The sequence below is a fragment of the Haemaphysalis longicornis genome, unplaced genomic scaffold, assembly GCF_048455015.1.
Source record: "Haemaphysalis longicornis isolate Haplotype H1 unplaced genomic scaffold, Haemaphysalis longicornis Haplotype H1 scaffold_8, whole genome shotgun sequence".
NCBI classification, from domain to species: Eukaryota; Metazoa; Arthropoda; class Arachnida; order Ixodida; family Ixodidae; genus Haemaphysalis; species Haemaphysalis longicornis.
In genome coordinates this window covers 110,831,904-110,845,081 of record NW_027526445.1, presented here as the reverse complement: position 1 = coordinate 110,845,081, position 13,178 = coordinate 110,831,904, and the positions used below count along the sequence as shown (strand labels likewise).

The window sequence follows — 13,178 nt, the reverse complement described above, 5'->3', positions numbered from 1 at the left end:
GGCGTAAAGAGGACAGTGGGGAAGGTGCAAACTGCAGTGTTGGCAGTTATTTTTAAGTGAAAGCTCTCCTAGTGGGACCGATGGTGTCCTGTCAAAAAACTAACGCATTTGCCCACAGACCGGTTGGTCACAGACTGAAAAGCAGCTCCGATAAGATCTCGGGACACACGGCACGTGCGTGAAAGCGGGCTTCTTCCACTGTGTCGAAATGGTTTTAACCGAAAATCGCGAAAAGGGAACGGCTCCAGGTGAGACAATAGACACACTGATAATGAAGGAGTACAATAGCATACCTTCATCTCACGAACCACGTATCGGTATACACACTTCCCTCTCAACTTCTTCAGGACAGGATGGTAAACTTTTTTGAGGCACACTGGGGGACAGGGATGGTGTGCTTGTGTGTACCGAAGGAGAAAGCAAGGCGAGTAGCCAAGGTGCACTCAGGAAACGGAGAGGACGGGCCACTCTGTTGACACAGCCCACAATGAGCCCGATGCACTGCACAGGCCCTTTCCTTGGCTCGGTGCTACTGCCATTATGATAACGTAACCCCACCTTAGCCAGCCTCACCAGCTTACCTCCTCTTTGAGTCCGGTCGGGCTGCGGGTGCACTCGCTGCTCTCCATGCCCGAGGCCGACAGCTCATAGTCCTGAGGAAGAGAAGAAAAGGAACACTCATGAGCGGAGCAAAAGGTAGAGTACACCACCACAGCCTACCTTACTTCATGGCATAGAGTTTCCCACTAACACATAATTGTACGAAACCTGTCACTGCAATCGCGCGCCGTTGTGGGCACCACCATAGTAGCTGGAAGCGATTATAGCCTACTTTGCTTGGCTGTCCGTGCGGCTTCTCTCTTGTGAAGCGAAAATTAAAAAAAAAAAATGGTCACTTTTTTTTTGCTAATCTTGAATGAAGCTTCTAAGGTAATCCCTGACAAATAAATGGTGTGGAGCACAATTTTTCTATTAATGAAGCAACTTCGAGTAATATTGCATTTTTTGTTTTTTGCAGCCGCAGGCGACTTTATAGCGTGTACATGAGGCACGTCAAGGACAAGTGGAACGCTCTTACCAAGTACGCGAAGGCACACTCACTGAAGCACGGTTCACTTGGACACCAGCACCGGATTTCCCTCTAGCACATATCAGTACGAAATTATGTTTTGTGGCCCATATCCACGTGCTGGACTGAACAACGGAAAGGAGCTTTGTGACACTAATGCGACTGCTTCTACTCTGGACTCGGCAAATAAGAGCCCTCGACCCTTCGCACTCTGAGATGTTTGTCCACTTTCGCCGCCGTTCCAGTCCAAAACTTTTCCCTCCATTATGGCCACCGCAAAATGGGATCCACAAACACAGAAGAGGCGCACATGGGATGATTACTTCCTGCTTCCCATCGGGTGTCCAAGTTTCCCTTGACAATTTCTGGGTACAGTGCAACAACCAAATAGCCAACGAAAAAAAAAATTTCCTGCCAACTACAAAAGCAATTAGCAAAATTTGGCTATTTATAGCCCAACCTGGCATCCATGGAATCAAGCAATGGGCATTCTTTTTTCACGCATTTCGAAACAGCCGCTAGATGTTGCCACAAGTTAGATGCAAATAAATCCCCTGGAGTATACTCCACCCAAAAGCAAAATAAAACAAAACATAATTGCAACAAAACAATTGCAACATAATTGCAACAAAACATAATTTCCAAGGTATTTAGTTTCTTTCTGGTGCGGATAAAAGGCACCATGCGAGATAACAGAGAGTTTTAGCATAGCAGGTACCGTCCGCTGAGGCTACGGTGGCAGGCGGCGGGGCCCGACTGGGCAGATGCAAATTCGTTCCGGTATTCAGGATTAGTTCCTCGGGCCGTCCTTCGCCATGCCCACGCATTGGCTCCGCTGAGGGACAACCTCCTCGCCCTCCCCACACGCACCTGCGCAGTTGGGTCCCGGTATACCCCGCCGCCATAGCACGAGCCTCTGGTAGCCGCTATGCTAAAATAAAACTCTCTAATGATCCCTGAAAGCCTTAGACAAACCCGCATAGCGGAAAAACAATGCGCATCTTGCGCCTCTTTTCCAGTTTACGAACTGTTGAGGCAAGCCATCGTGTTTTACTTTTTCATTCTATTAGATGCAGGCGCTTGATAGCAGTCCTCGCGTGCATTTCCACCTTCGATTTTTTTATTAGAAAGGCTGGCTGTTTTTCACGCCCCGCTCCACTTGCGACAGTCCACTCAGCGAGTACGGCAAGGGAAGGAGCTTGCAGCCGAGCGGGTCACGCATGCCGCAAAATGGCACTCCCGCTGGCTCTCAGAGCAGAGAGCGCCAGCAACAAACGCCACCTAAAACTATTGTTGATAGCAGGAACCATCAGAAACTACGGCCAAAAAAAGTTCTCAACTGCGGTGCGCCAGCGCTGCAATGACTTGCTAGATGAAAACTGCATCAGCTGTACACTGACGGCGCCAACCAGACTCGCTTCTCTGGCAAACAGACTGCACCAGTAGACCGCGGCAAACGCGATGACGGGTGCTAGGGAGTTCGAGTTATCAAGACGAATTAGTTATACATGTCTAGAGATGACTGTGAAGTAGTTCTTGCAACGGGCCGCACGCGATTTGTGGGACACAAATTTTGGCGCACTTACTTGCGAAATCGTGTTTTTTTTTATCAGGATGGCGCAAGAGTGGGAGCACTGGCTACAGATCTTAGTGCAATCAGACCACTGCTCACTAAAAGTTCCCGGGCTCGCCTTCACACTCATTAATTACAAAACGGTAAGACTGGCAAACATTTTGCGTCACCAGCAAGCTCTGAAGGAATTTGGCATGACGTTGAAATCTGTAAAAACCTCTAAACACAAACACACAGGGCAGATGCAGCAGCCAGGTCAAGCTGACGCCATTGCCACTAGAAATTCCTTTGATCATTGGAACTGTTGACTGCAGCAACCAATTGAAATTGTTTGATCAGCCCTTTGCCACACAGTTAAACTTCACCTATGTGTGACCTCAGCGAGACCGTTCGATCCATGATGAAGATGGCTCGTTGATAAGAGGTGATTACAGTCTACTCCAATGTATATGAACAATTTATTACAAGTACCCCCGAGTAACAAGTGGGGATCTCTCGCTCCTCTCCCCCTCCGCAACAAATGCTTCGTTTTTATTGACCGAAACACCACCTCTAAAGTAAGCAAAAAACGAGTGAATGAGGAGAATGTCATGATGTCACATTTTTGGCCGCTCAAAGGCCACACAGCAGCCAATGAGGGGGGTGCTAACAAATAGGCACATGATCTACACACTCTTTAAAAACACCCACCCAAACATGAAATGGCAATTCTACAGAAACAGTCTCGACGGAAGCCCCGAGAAGAAAAGAACAGCAACAACAACAAAAAAAAAGCTAACAAACTCTAAATGAACGGTCAGGTTGTCCCAGAACAATTGAAAAAAAACCTACCCCCCACCCCCGAAAGCAATCGAATTGGGGGAGGCCACACGGCTGATCGAAAAGGAGAGAGGAGGTGGAAGAGGTGACAATCACAGTCTTGATGCCTTGGGAGAGGGTGTGTAGACATCTTGCATTACCCTCGCCAGACCACTCCTAATGCATTCTCAGAAACTACACTTTCCCTCCCACAACTGTGGCCTGCTGGTGGAGAGGTGCACGTTATGTTCCTACCCTGGCCCCTGGTCACCCGATATACGAGGCCATGCTCCCTGTACCCTCCTTGAAATGAAGAATAAACAGTTCCCTGACTGTTTCTAGAAGCTTGAGTGGTAATGGCAGCCTTCCCAGACAAAAAAAAGACAGAAAACTGCATTCAAAAAGTGCTTAAACAACTGTCTTTTGCATCCTCAAGTGCAACTAGTAGAAACATGGCACAAACCTCAACACACACACACACACGCACGCCCGCACACACAAAAAAGATTGCAGGCAAGCCTTAGTAACAGGCGATGTTAACCAAACTTAACACCAAAGCTTGATGCAAGTCAGGCTAAAATACACAGTGTATGTGAGCACCATACATACAAAAACTGCAAATACCCAGAGCTGTTGTTTAAAGCCCACGCTGTGTACAAGGCCGCTTCTGGCCTTGCAATCAACTATTAGCTAAACAGGTCGTCATGGAGGCATCAGACCCGCCCAGCCTGTCGCCAATATACCGCCAAAGCACGAAAGACATTCAGGTCATCATTATGCTCTGACAACATTCACACTGCCACATCGGTAGCCATGACGACGCGGATGTCATCCTTCGTGCTGGCAGGAACAGCATGCTTGAGATGATTTGCTAGCTCTTTGAAAGGTACACCGTTATCCCAGCTTTCCCTACATTGCCTGCAATGCAGCCATGCCTATGAGCTCAACAGCGAAGCCCAAGAATCCAGTGCACTTAAGAAAAATCACTCAAGCTCCTGGAATCACAAAAAGGAAAGTGAGCCATTCTTGAACTGAACTCCCCTGACGGATGCTGAAGTGTCTTTCCTGGGCTGCTCGTGACAAACTTAGCGCGACAAATTTTGAAGGAGCTTCGAGTGATTTTTTTTTTTCTCTGTGAGAGATCTGGTTATAACCGGCTTTCTTTCCATTTAAATAACAATTTTCTAATAAAACACGCAGTTTCTAGGCCGCACGCGTCTTGCGCCTCGTTTTGTACGTATGCGCAGGCCATCACGGCAATGTAACATTTTGTGGTCAGTTGAAAAATTCCCTGGCTCCACTTTTAATAATGCAAACTTTAATCAAACAAGTCGTACTGGTGGAGAAAATAGAAGAAGGTGTTTGCTCACCAGCTACCTTCGCACACTTGTGACGCAGTACGTCTGACTTGGTGCGATTTGCATGCCGATCAAATTAACTAATCACTAAATGTTTTGCAGGATTGCAGCTGGATTTCATAGTGCTTCAAATAAAAAACTCGTTCTGCGGCAATAAATCAAAAAGAAAAAAAAAAAAGGCCAGCTGCACTGAAACAAGAGGCGGACAAAACAAGCTACTACACTGCACCACCTCTCGAGTAGCTTTTTCAACAGCATTATAGCTTCTGAAGTCAAAAAGTGTTGCAAACTGCCTGCATCCACCCTTTTCTCACACAGCACTGAAGGTTCGGGTGAGCTCCCATAGCCCAATTATAGCCACTTTCCTCGTCCCAAGTAAGGACAAAGTCTACAACTGTGCCACTACGCGTCATAGGGTCATTACAGGCCGGAACATTGTTTTACTGGGTTTTCATCAGTGATTTGGAATTTGTTTCCCACCGAAAAAAAAAAAAAGCGCAGAAAAATACGACCAACCCAATCTTTCTGAATTAAGAAAAGTTGCCTTCGCGGTCCTTTAAGAGGATGGGTTTCAGACTATAGTACAATTACTGCATATCCCCGCTATAACTAGGAACAAGGCCAAAAACAAGTACTCAGTACACTGACTCAACGATATCACGAGGAAACCAGAGGCTTGGCACCATTGATCAAACCTCGTAAAACCAGGCGCAGTGCTTCACAGTGGTAACCCTATGCCAAGTTGATTGATTGATTGTGGGGTTTAACGCGCTGACGCAACGCAGGTGATGAGGCGCGCCGTAGTGGAGGGCTCCGGATTAGTTTTGACCACCTGGGGATCTTTAACGTGCGCCGAAATCTCGTACACACAGGCGTTTTTGCTTTTCGCCTCCACCAGAAAAGCGGCCGCCGCGGCCGGGAATCGAACCCGCGACCTCGTGCTCAGCAGCGCAACGCCTTAGCCACTGAGCCACCGCGGCGGGTCCCTATGCTGAGTAATGGCATAGCCATGGGCTTTGTTCTGGCTTTGCTCTTTCGGCAGTGGCGCCGTTCAGAAGGCCCCTCTGTGTCCCCACTGCCTGTAAAGCCACTTGTGGCATTCACATTTGATTCATGTTGACTTCCTTCATGCCATCGCACTGTAGGTGTTCAACTATCCGGAGAAGCATGGCTTCATTTCTTCCACTCAAAACGCACTGCAGACCTTACTTAATCCTTGCAAAAAGGGTGTCGGATCAAAACGAAAACCGGAACTGGAGGGAAAAAAAAAAAAAAAAAAAAGATATGTTTGGCAGGAGCAAAAACATAACCGTAACATTAATCAGTTTAGGAATTATAGAACAAGAATTTTGTTTTGTTTCGGTTTTTGGTTCAAGTGGAGTCAAGTTCAGGTATTTCAGCATTCCCTCCAACTTCGACGCCGCAAGGTGCACGACTGCCGCCGGTTTGGCGGCATATAAAATTGCATTCTGTTTCACCGGCGCCATCTTTCCTTCAGTAGGCTTGCTGCATGCCTCCTTACTCTCTCGGTCTCTTACCGCATTGTAGAATTCTGTAGAACACTGTCTGTAGCAACGGTGAGTGCTTAGCTCATTGCGTGAATGTCACCCATGGTAGTCTGCAAAGCACACATCGTGGCCATGGTGATTTAATTATTTTTAAAATAATAATTTCTTTTTCATTGACTCATGTATTTATTTTTTCCATTTATCGACACCTCCATACCCCAAGGCATTGTTCAAGGGGGCGCCATGCATGAACAAAGACAATATGGTATAATCATCAAGAATAAAAAGAAACTGCAATGTTTGGCACAATTACAGCAGCGTGCGGAGATTGCAGCGAAAATGGGAGATTACGACTGCCCACTCAATGAAAGCAGCTAGAAATTAAGCTGCACTTGTATGCAAGTGCTGCCTCAACACAGCGGAAACTCAATTCTCAATTTTTCTTGCTATGTATCACCAACCAAACGGATATGAACCTTTACCAACCATTATTTTTAAGTTCGTTAGCTCAACCGGAATGAACTCTTATTTATGGAAAAAACGGAACACACGCTGATCGCAGGCCTGTACACAGTGGTCTCTGAAATGGCATATAAGCTCTTTGTGACCTGCCAGGCTCAAGGTCTTTTTCTCAGGAGAGCCCCAACCTCCGGATTGAGTTACAGTAGCCAGCAGGCATCAAGTTCCTGCGTTTTCTTTTTTTTTTTTTTTTTTGCTGGCTGACCCTTTGAGAAAGAAACACCCACGCAGTCAGTCGGTCGCCACAGCTATCTCAGTGCAACAAAATATTTTTGAACTGAAACACTACAAGTTCTAGCTGCGAACCCATACAACTATTCCACCATTCCATTGCTTTTCTTCGGATCAGCCCTCATAAAAAAAACTCATAGCATCACAAGTTCAGCGCACGAAAGTAGCTTGACGGCTGCAATCCTTTCTTCCATTTCTCCTTGTGTCACTTAATTCACCAAAGTTAGCATTACAACTGGCATGGGTGTTGTTACTCCTACATGCCAATTATTGCTAAAGCACACTTTCTCAACCACTCACCGCTCTTTGCGTCCCCCAACATTCAAATGTTTGTCCTCATTGAAGTAACGCCCACATCCCCACCAATTTATGTTCCATGCCAACCACACCCGTTGAATTCATTTGTTTCAACAAATACGTTCCAATGGCCAAGGCATAGCTTTTAGCTTAATTTTATACTGCTTATGCAGAAATTAGCACCGCAAAGACTGTGTTCAAATGGGTGATGAAGCGAAAAAAAAATGCAACTTTAATTTGCAAGAACTAGGCTTATAATACCTCATTCCAGCAACGAAAGACGCTTGTTTAACGGGAAAAAAAAACGCAAAAGTATTTCGTAACTTTCAAATTTCGCGCTTCAGTGACGTGCAAGGAGGAACGTCATATGGGCCAACAGTTTCTTTTTTTTAAGCATAATAAACATGTCTAAACTGCACGTTAGCATTCTAGTAATGCGGAATTGGCGCCCTACGACAGTCGTCCAGTCCCCGCTTCTTGCCGATGGGTTAGTTCGGCCACCGCCAACGCACGAACAAATTCTGTGACGTCATTGAAAAGTTGCCGGACAGTGGCCAGGGAGTGGGCATCAAATATATCCACCATTTTTTCGAAATTTTCCGACAAAATTGGAAAAACAGCTGTCTTTCTAATGAACCAAACTTGTATTTTGACAAGGCCCCCTTTAAACAAAACACGCTCGCGGCCCTCTGCGCTACACTTTACTGGCTAGCACGACAACCCACTGTCAACCAAAACAAACGCGAGACAGGTATTCCCAAGTGACGCCATGTCAATTCAACCCAAATACGACGTCATTATTAATTCAATACATATAATAGTCACTTCACTGGGGTACACGCTAAAAACTAACTGTGTTTGCTCTCTATCGGTTACTCGGGTGACATTTTAACACAGTTCTAAAACGGTCAACTCGTCAGCTTGTGACAATCCTAACAACGGGTACTCCTGTCACCCGCACTGCGACAAGTCGCGCATTTAGAGCAGCTTCAAAACTGTGACACAAACTGTTTCGTTGTTTTCTTTGTTTGTTGCGCTCCTGCCAGACTCTTCTGTCGAATGCGTTCACGAGAGCACGCGGTCAGCAGCGTTCGCGAGCTCACAAGCGCAGCGTTTTCCGCGGCCCAGCAAAAAAAGCCCGCCAATACCTAAATCGCGCTGTTACAAACACTTACGTCAATGGGCTCTTCCTTGATTTTAATTGCAGGCCCCGGGACGGTTGGTTCGTCGGTAATCATCTCCTCGGAGCTGCCAGGCACGGGCGGGAAGATGGTCGGCAGGGCGTCGGTGGCGGCCCCGGACCCGCCGGCGAAATGCAAAGAGCAGACGCAGAGCTTATCGTGAAGCGGCTTCAGCGAGGCCTTCGGTATCACGCCCAGCCACGACTTGCACTGGATGTCGTCTAGCGTGCAGACGTAAAGAAGGTGCGACGAGTCGGTTACGCCGAACTCGTTCACGCAGCCCCGAATAGAGCAAGCCAGAGACGACGAGGCCGCCATTGCGCTCTGTTTTGGTGCCTCGGTTATACCTGACGGTGGTAAGTCTGAACGAGGTGTTAAACGAGCGCTCGCTAGCGCAACGGTGGACTAAACAAAGGGACTCAACCCAACGGATCGACAAGCATCAACAAAGCGCCATGCAAGGTTTTGTTGGCCTGCCAATATGGAGACAACTTTTCAGTGCATTGCAAACAAACGCGTCTGAACAGAGGGCGCCACCAACCTTTCATATATTTTATTCATGAAATCATAATATTCGCAAATTCTGTTTGCAGTTTTGCAAAAAAAGCTGAATCAAATTTTTATTAAGTTACTTAAAGAATACATGGTGGTGTTCATTTTATTTTAACAGCGTATTTGTTCGATGAAACTCGATTGTACTTAGTGGCGGTAAATTCAAACGAACCGGCCACGACGGCCCTACTCAACACCAGCGCCCGTGCTTCTCACAAGGAATTACTGCACGATAATATAAGTTTTATAAAACTTTTCTCTATCACCCATGCACGGACAATCAAACGGGACCTTATCATGCATTCACTCGGCGAACAGTGCGTTTGAAATTTGCGACAGAGTCGCGTGGTCAAAGATCCCCAACTTATGTGTCAAACATTACGAATGCCGCTACACCGAGCATTGTTGGGCCCTGTTGGGAGGCGACTGGTACCAGTTGCGAAACTGCCCCTAAGCCCAAAAGCCGGTCCGCAGTTGGCCCTCCTGCGCTGGGGCAAGCACGGGGCAAGTTGACTAGCTTGTTGTCTGTCAGCACAAAGCTGCAAGTAGTACCCTAACTAGGGTGGCTAGAATGGGAAGGTGTGATGACCGCGGCGCCTTTCCCGCAGAGAAGGTGTTCCCCCGGCGCGTGCCTAAACAGAGCGCTGTTGTCAGGGGCGCCGTCAGCGTTTCCGCGGAGGAAAGCCAGTCCAGCGGCCAGCCTCTGTATCAGCGCCTGGGCGCGGACTAGTCGCTGATTGATTGTAGGGTTTAACGCGCCGACACAACGCAGGCGATGAGGCGCGCCGTAGTGGAGGGCTCCGGATTAATTTTGACCACCTGGGGATCTTTAACGTGCGCCGAAATCTCGTACACACGGGCGTTTTTGCTTTTCGCTTCCATCAGAAAAGCGGCCGCGGCGGCCAGGAGTCGAACCCGCGACCTTGTGCTCAGCAGCGCCACGCCTTAGCCACTGAGCCACCGCGGCGGGTAGGAATAGTCGCTGTGTGTTTTGCTGCAGATTATTGCATATTTTGTGTATGACTGCACTGCTGTGCGGTGGCGAATATGCCTTATTTCAAAGAAAAACTTAGAGATGGTGCTTCGTGCTAGGGTGCAATTTCGGATACAAATCTTGTTCCGAAAAAGTGTCCCTCTTTCGTGCACCCGCGTGTCAAGACCTGATTTTGAAGTGGTCGCGTGCTATTCCGAAGGCCAACAAGACGCTTCAGGACAATTGGGCTGTTTGCGCAAAGCGCTTTGACGCTACATGAATAGTTATAGCATGTCATACAGTTAAATCGGGAATTTCGTAAAATCGGGACTGTCATTTCACAAGCAGTTGATTTCATAAATTCCATGTCTCAAGGGAGTCGCATCCCAGCAGCTACCATGAGATTGTAATTGTGGCGGCTACGGTGCTCGCTTGACGATAATTAATCGATGCACTAAAAGTGCACGGTGAAAATAATTAGCCAGCTGGGGCTTGCCTTGAAGTCATCGCACCCCAGCAGTCACGCGAAACACAGCGCGTTCTGCCACCTCCCCGCTGATCGGACCGTTCTTGGCTTTCATATCCTTGAACCACGTAAACAGGGCTTCCTCCAGTTTCTCGTGCAGGATATATGTGTCCTTGAGGTTATTTTTCTTCGACGCAATTCCAGAATAATTGACATGGATGATGGCGTCATTTCCCTTCAAGATTGTGGGAAGCGTGCTGGCCAGGACGCCATGCACCACGGGATTGTTGAGTAATTTATCACGTATATAGTTCCGTGAAAACAAATGCCTCTTTTTTCTGACGTGGCGTAATCATCTTCGTGGTGTTCTGTCCGAACCCATTCGAAATTTCTCATTATTAGATCTATGTCTGTTGCTCGAAATTCTTCGTTAAATCGAGAAGTTGTGGGGAATCTGTTTCGTTAGTTCGTGTTCATAAAAGCATTAATCAGAATTTGTTCGTTAGATCGAGTTTTGAATGTACTATTTTAAACAATGCTCCTCCACAGCTGAAGCAGCAGCGCTTATTGTGTGCTAAACATCGTTCATTATTATTTGCATTTTGATTACAAAAGAAACGAGAGCAAAGGCAAAAAAAAAAGCTTGCCGTAACGTGAAAGAAGCAGCAGAACCGAACTGCATTCTGCTCCACGCAATAAAGTTTGCTCGGCTAGGAACATGTTGCATCTTTTTGTTTGGTTTTCGAACTACATTGGGAATGAAATGACTCCAGGACGTTGCATTAGAACGTATGCCACAATTTCATGTTGATTTGGCTGGTGTAAACGAAGTTATCTACTTTCGTACGTAATTACGCCCACCACCACCAACAACAAAAAATACGAGTGGCTAGAATAAACATACCGCGTGATCCTAGCAATTAATATAGCGCTCACCGCGAAGAAAAAAAAACAATATTTCACATAAACCCTGCAAAAAGCCCTGTGCCCCACATAAGCTCCCGCTCAGCGGCTTTAATGTGGCATTTCTCAAACGCCTGCTTGCTTTCTGGCAGCTTAAAACTCGGATGTATTTAGCAGTATCGCAAACCCCATGTTAGCGGTAGCGCAACACAAGCCTTGCCTTGTCTAAGGAATTGCGGTATTAGCTACAATTTCCAGAGCTCAGTAACGCGTCTCCGCCGGGTCGTGGCAGAGACGCGTAGCAAGGAGAACGGCCAGAACGGCCGCGCGAGCTGACGGCGCCCCTGACGACAGCGCCGCCGCGCGGCATTCACGCGAACGGGGGCCAGCTTTTCCTGGCCGGTCATCACACCTTCCCATCACCTTCCCATTCTAGCCACCCTACCCAAACGCTTACGGCTGCTGCCGCAAGTCACAAAAGAAATAAACCATGAAACCTTAAGTTCCCATTACATAATTCAGAGTTTTCTAGTTTGAAAATCAGGCTTTATTTGAATAGGTTCTGTTACTAAGTGAAGATTTAGCAACATCCGGTTTTCTGTGCTCTAGGTGCAGCGCCAGTGCACTTGCCCCTCCCCTTCAACAAAGCAGGAGGGCCCGCGACACCCGAATTCTGAAGCGGAGTTTCGCAAGTGGTGCACATTGAAGAACTCTGGTACGATGTATGTAAACCTCAGTTCATGTGTCCAGCTCACCCAGAAAAGCTTTGTGAAGGTGGCAATCAAACGCATTCAGGTGGTAGAACACATAACCGGGGATTTTTGAGCGAAGTGTGAGCCCCATACGTTGTACGGATAATTTGTAAACGATTTTTGAAGACCGCCTTTATCAGCCGATCAGCGCGACGCCGCAGCGAGCCGACCGCGGCTGACGTAACACCGACCGTGGCTAACGTAACGCCGGTCGCGGTTGACGCAACGTCGATCACGGCTGATGCAACGGCGAGCCGCTTCCCTGATTAGCGCAATCGCCGGTGAGGTCGGCTGCCGGCAACGTCACTGCCATTGGCTTCCGGTTGCTTTTCCTCCTTCCTGCGCGATCCCGAGGCAAATACGGGTCCGTAGCGATTGACGCGTGCCTAGGCACAGGAATGTAGCTAGCAAAGAACGGAAGTCGAGCGTGGCGATGTCTCGGGGCTATTCCCAGTGTTTCCAGCTGCTTTTAAAGAAGCAGAGAGGGAGGAGGAATCGATCGGCAAGGGGGGAGAGGTGCACTTAATTGCTTCTCGCGCAGCTAATACTGAATGTAGATCAATAATTCCAACGGAATTGCAGCGCTATATTGGTACTACGCGACAATACAGGCCTTTTGTAACTTTTACAAAAGGCTTTTCTGGGTCCCATTAAAGGCCACAACGCTTTCACTAGGTCCACCTATTTATTCAACTATAGCACCACCGAGCTGCAGTGGTGCTTAATGGGTTACAAAGACAAAACACAGGTTTTTTTCCCTGTTGAAGTGACACTTATCTTACTGCAAACTTCAAACAAAAAATGTCCGTGTATCTGCTCCTTCCGTTGCAAATGTCAACAAAAGACGATAGTCATGTGGCACCCTGCCATGTCAACACTTCTTTCCCGCTCACCTCTCATGCCGTTCCTCTCCCATCTCGTTCCTCCCAAGATAACACGCTGAAGGTTTGCTCAAGTCAATTTAAATTTACCGCGTTCCACTGTTCCAGGCCGGGTGA

At 47.5% G+C, this 13,178-nt stretch overlaps 1 protein-coding gene across 1 annotated transcript in view; it reads right to left on the bottom strand.

Moving 5' to 3' along the window:
- The window catches only part of LOC144149724 (uncharacterized), a 34,591-nt gene extending 25,545 nt beyond the window's left edge, over window positions 1-9,046 (bottom strand). Inside the window, exons 1-2 of the mRNA XM_077681377.1 lie at window positions 8,529-9,046; window positions 582-653 (exon numbers count right to left, since the gene is read on the bottom strand). Coding sequence (XP_077537503.1) covers window positions 582-653; window positions 8,529-8,852 — 396 coding nt within the window. The 5' untranslated portion in view covers window positions 8,853-9,046. The remainder of the gene's footprint in view (window positions 1-581; window positions 654-8,528) is intronic.
- Window positions 9,047-13,178: the final 4,132 nt, after the last annotated feature.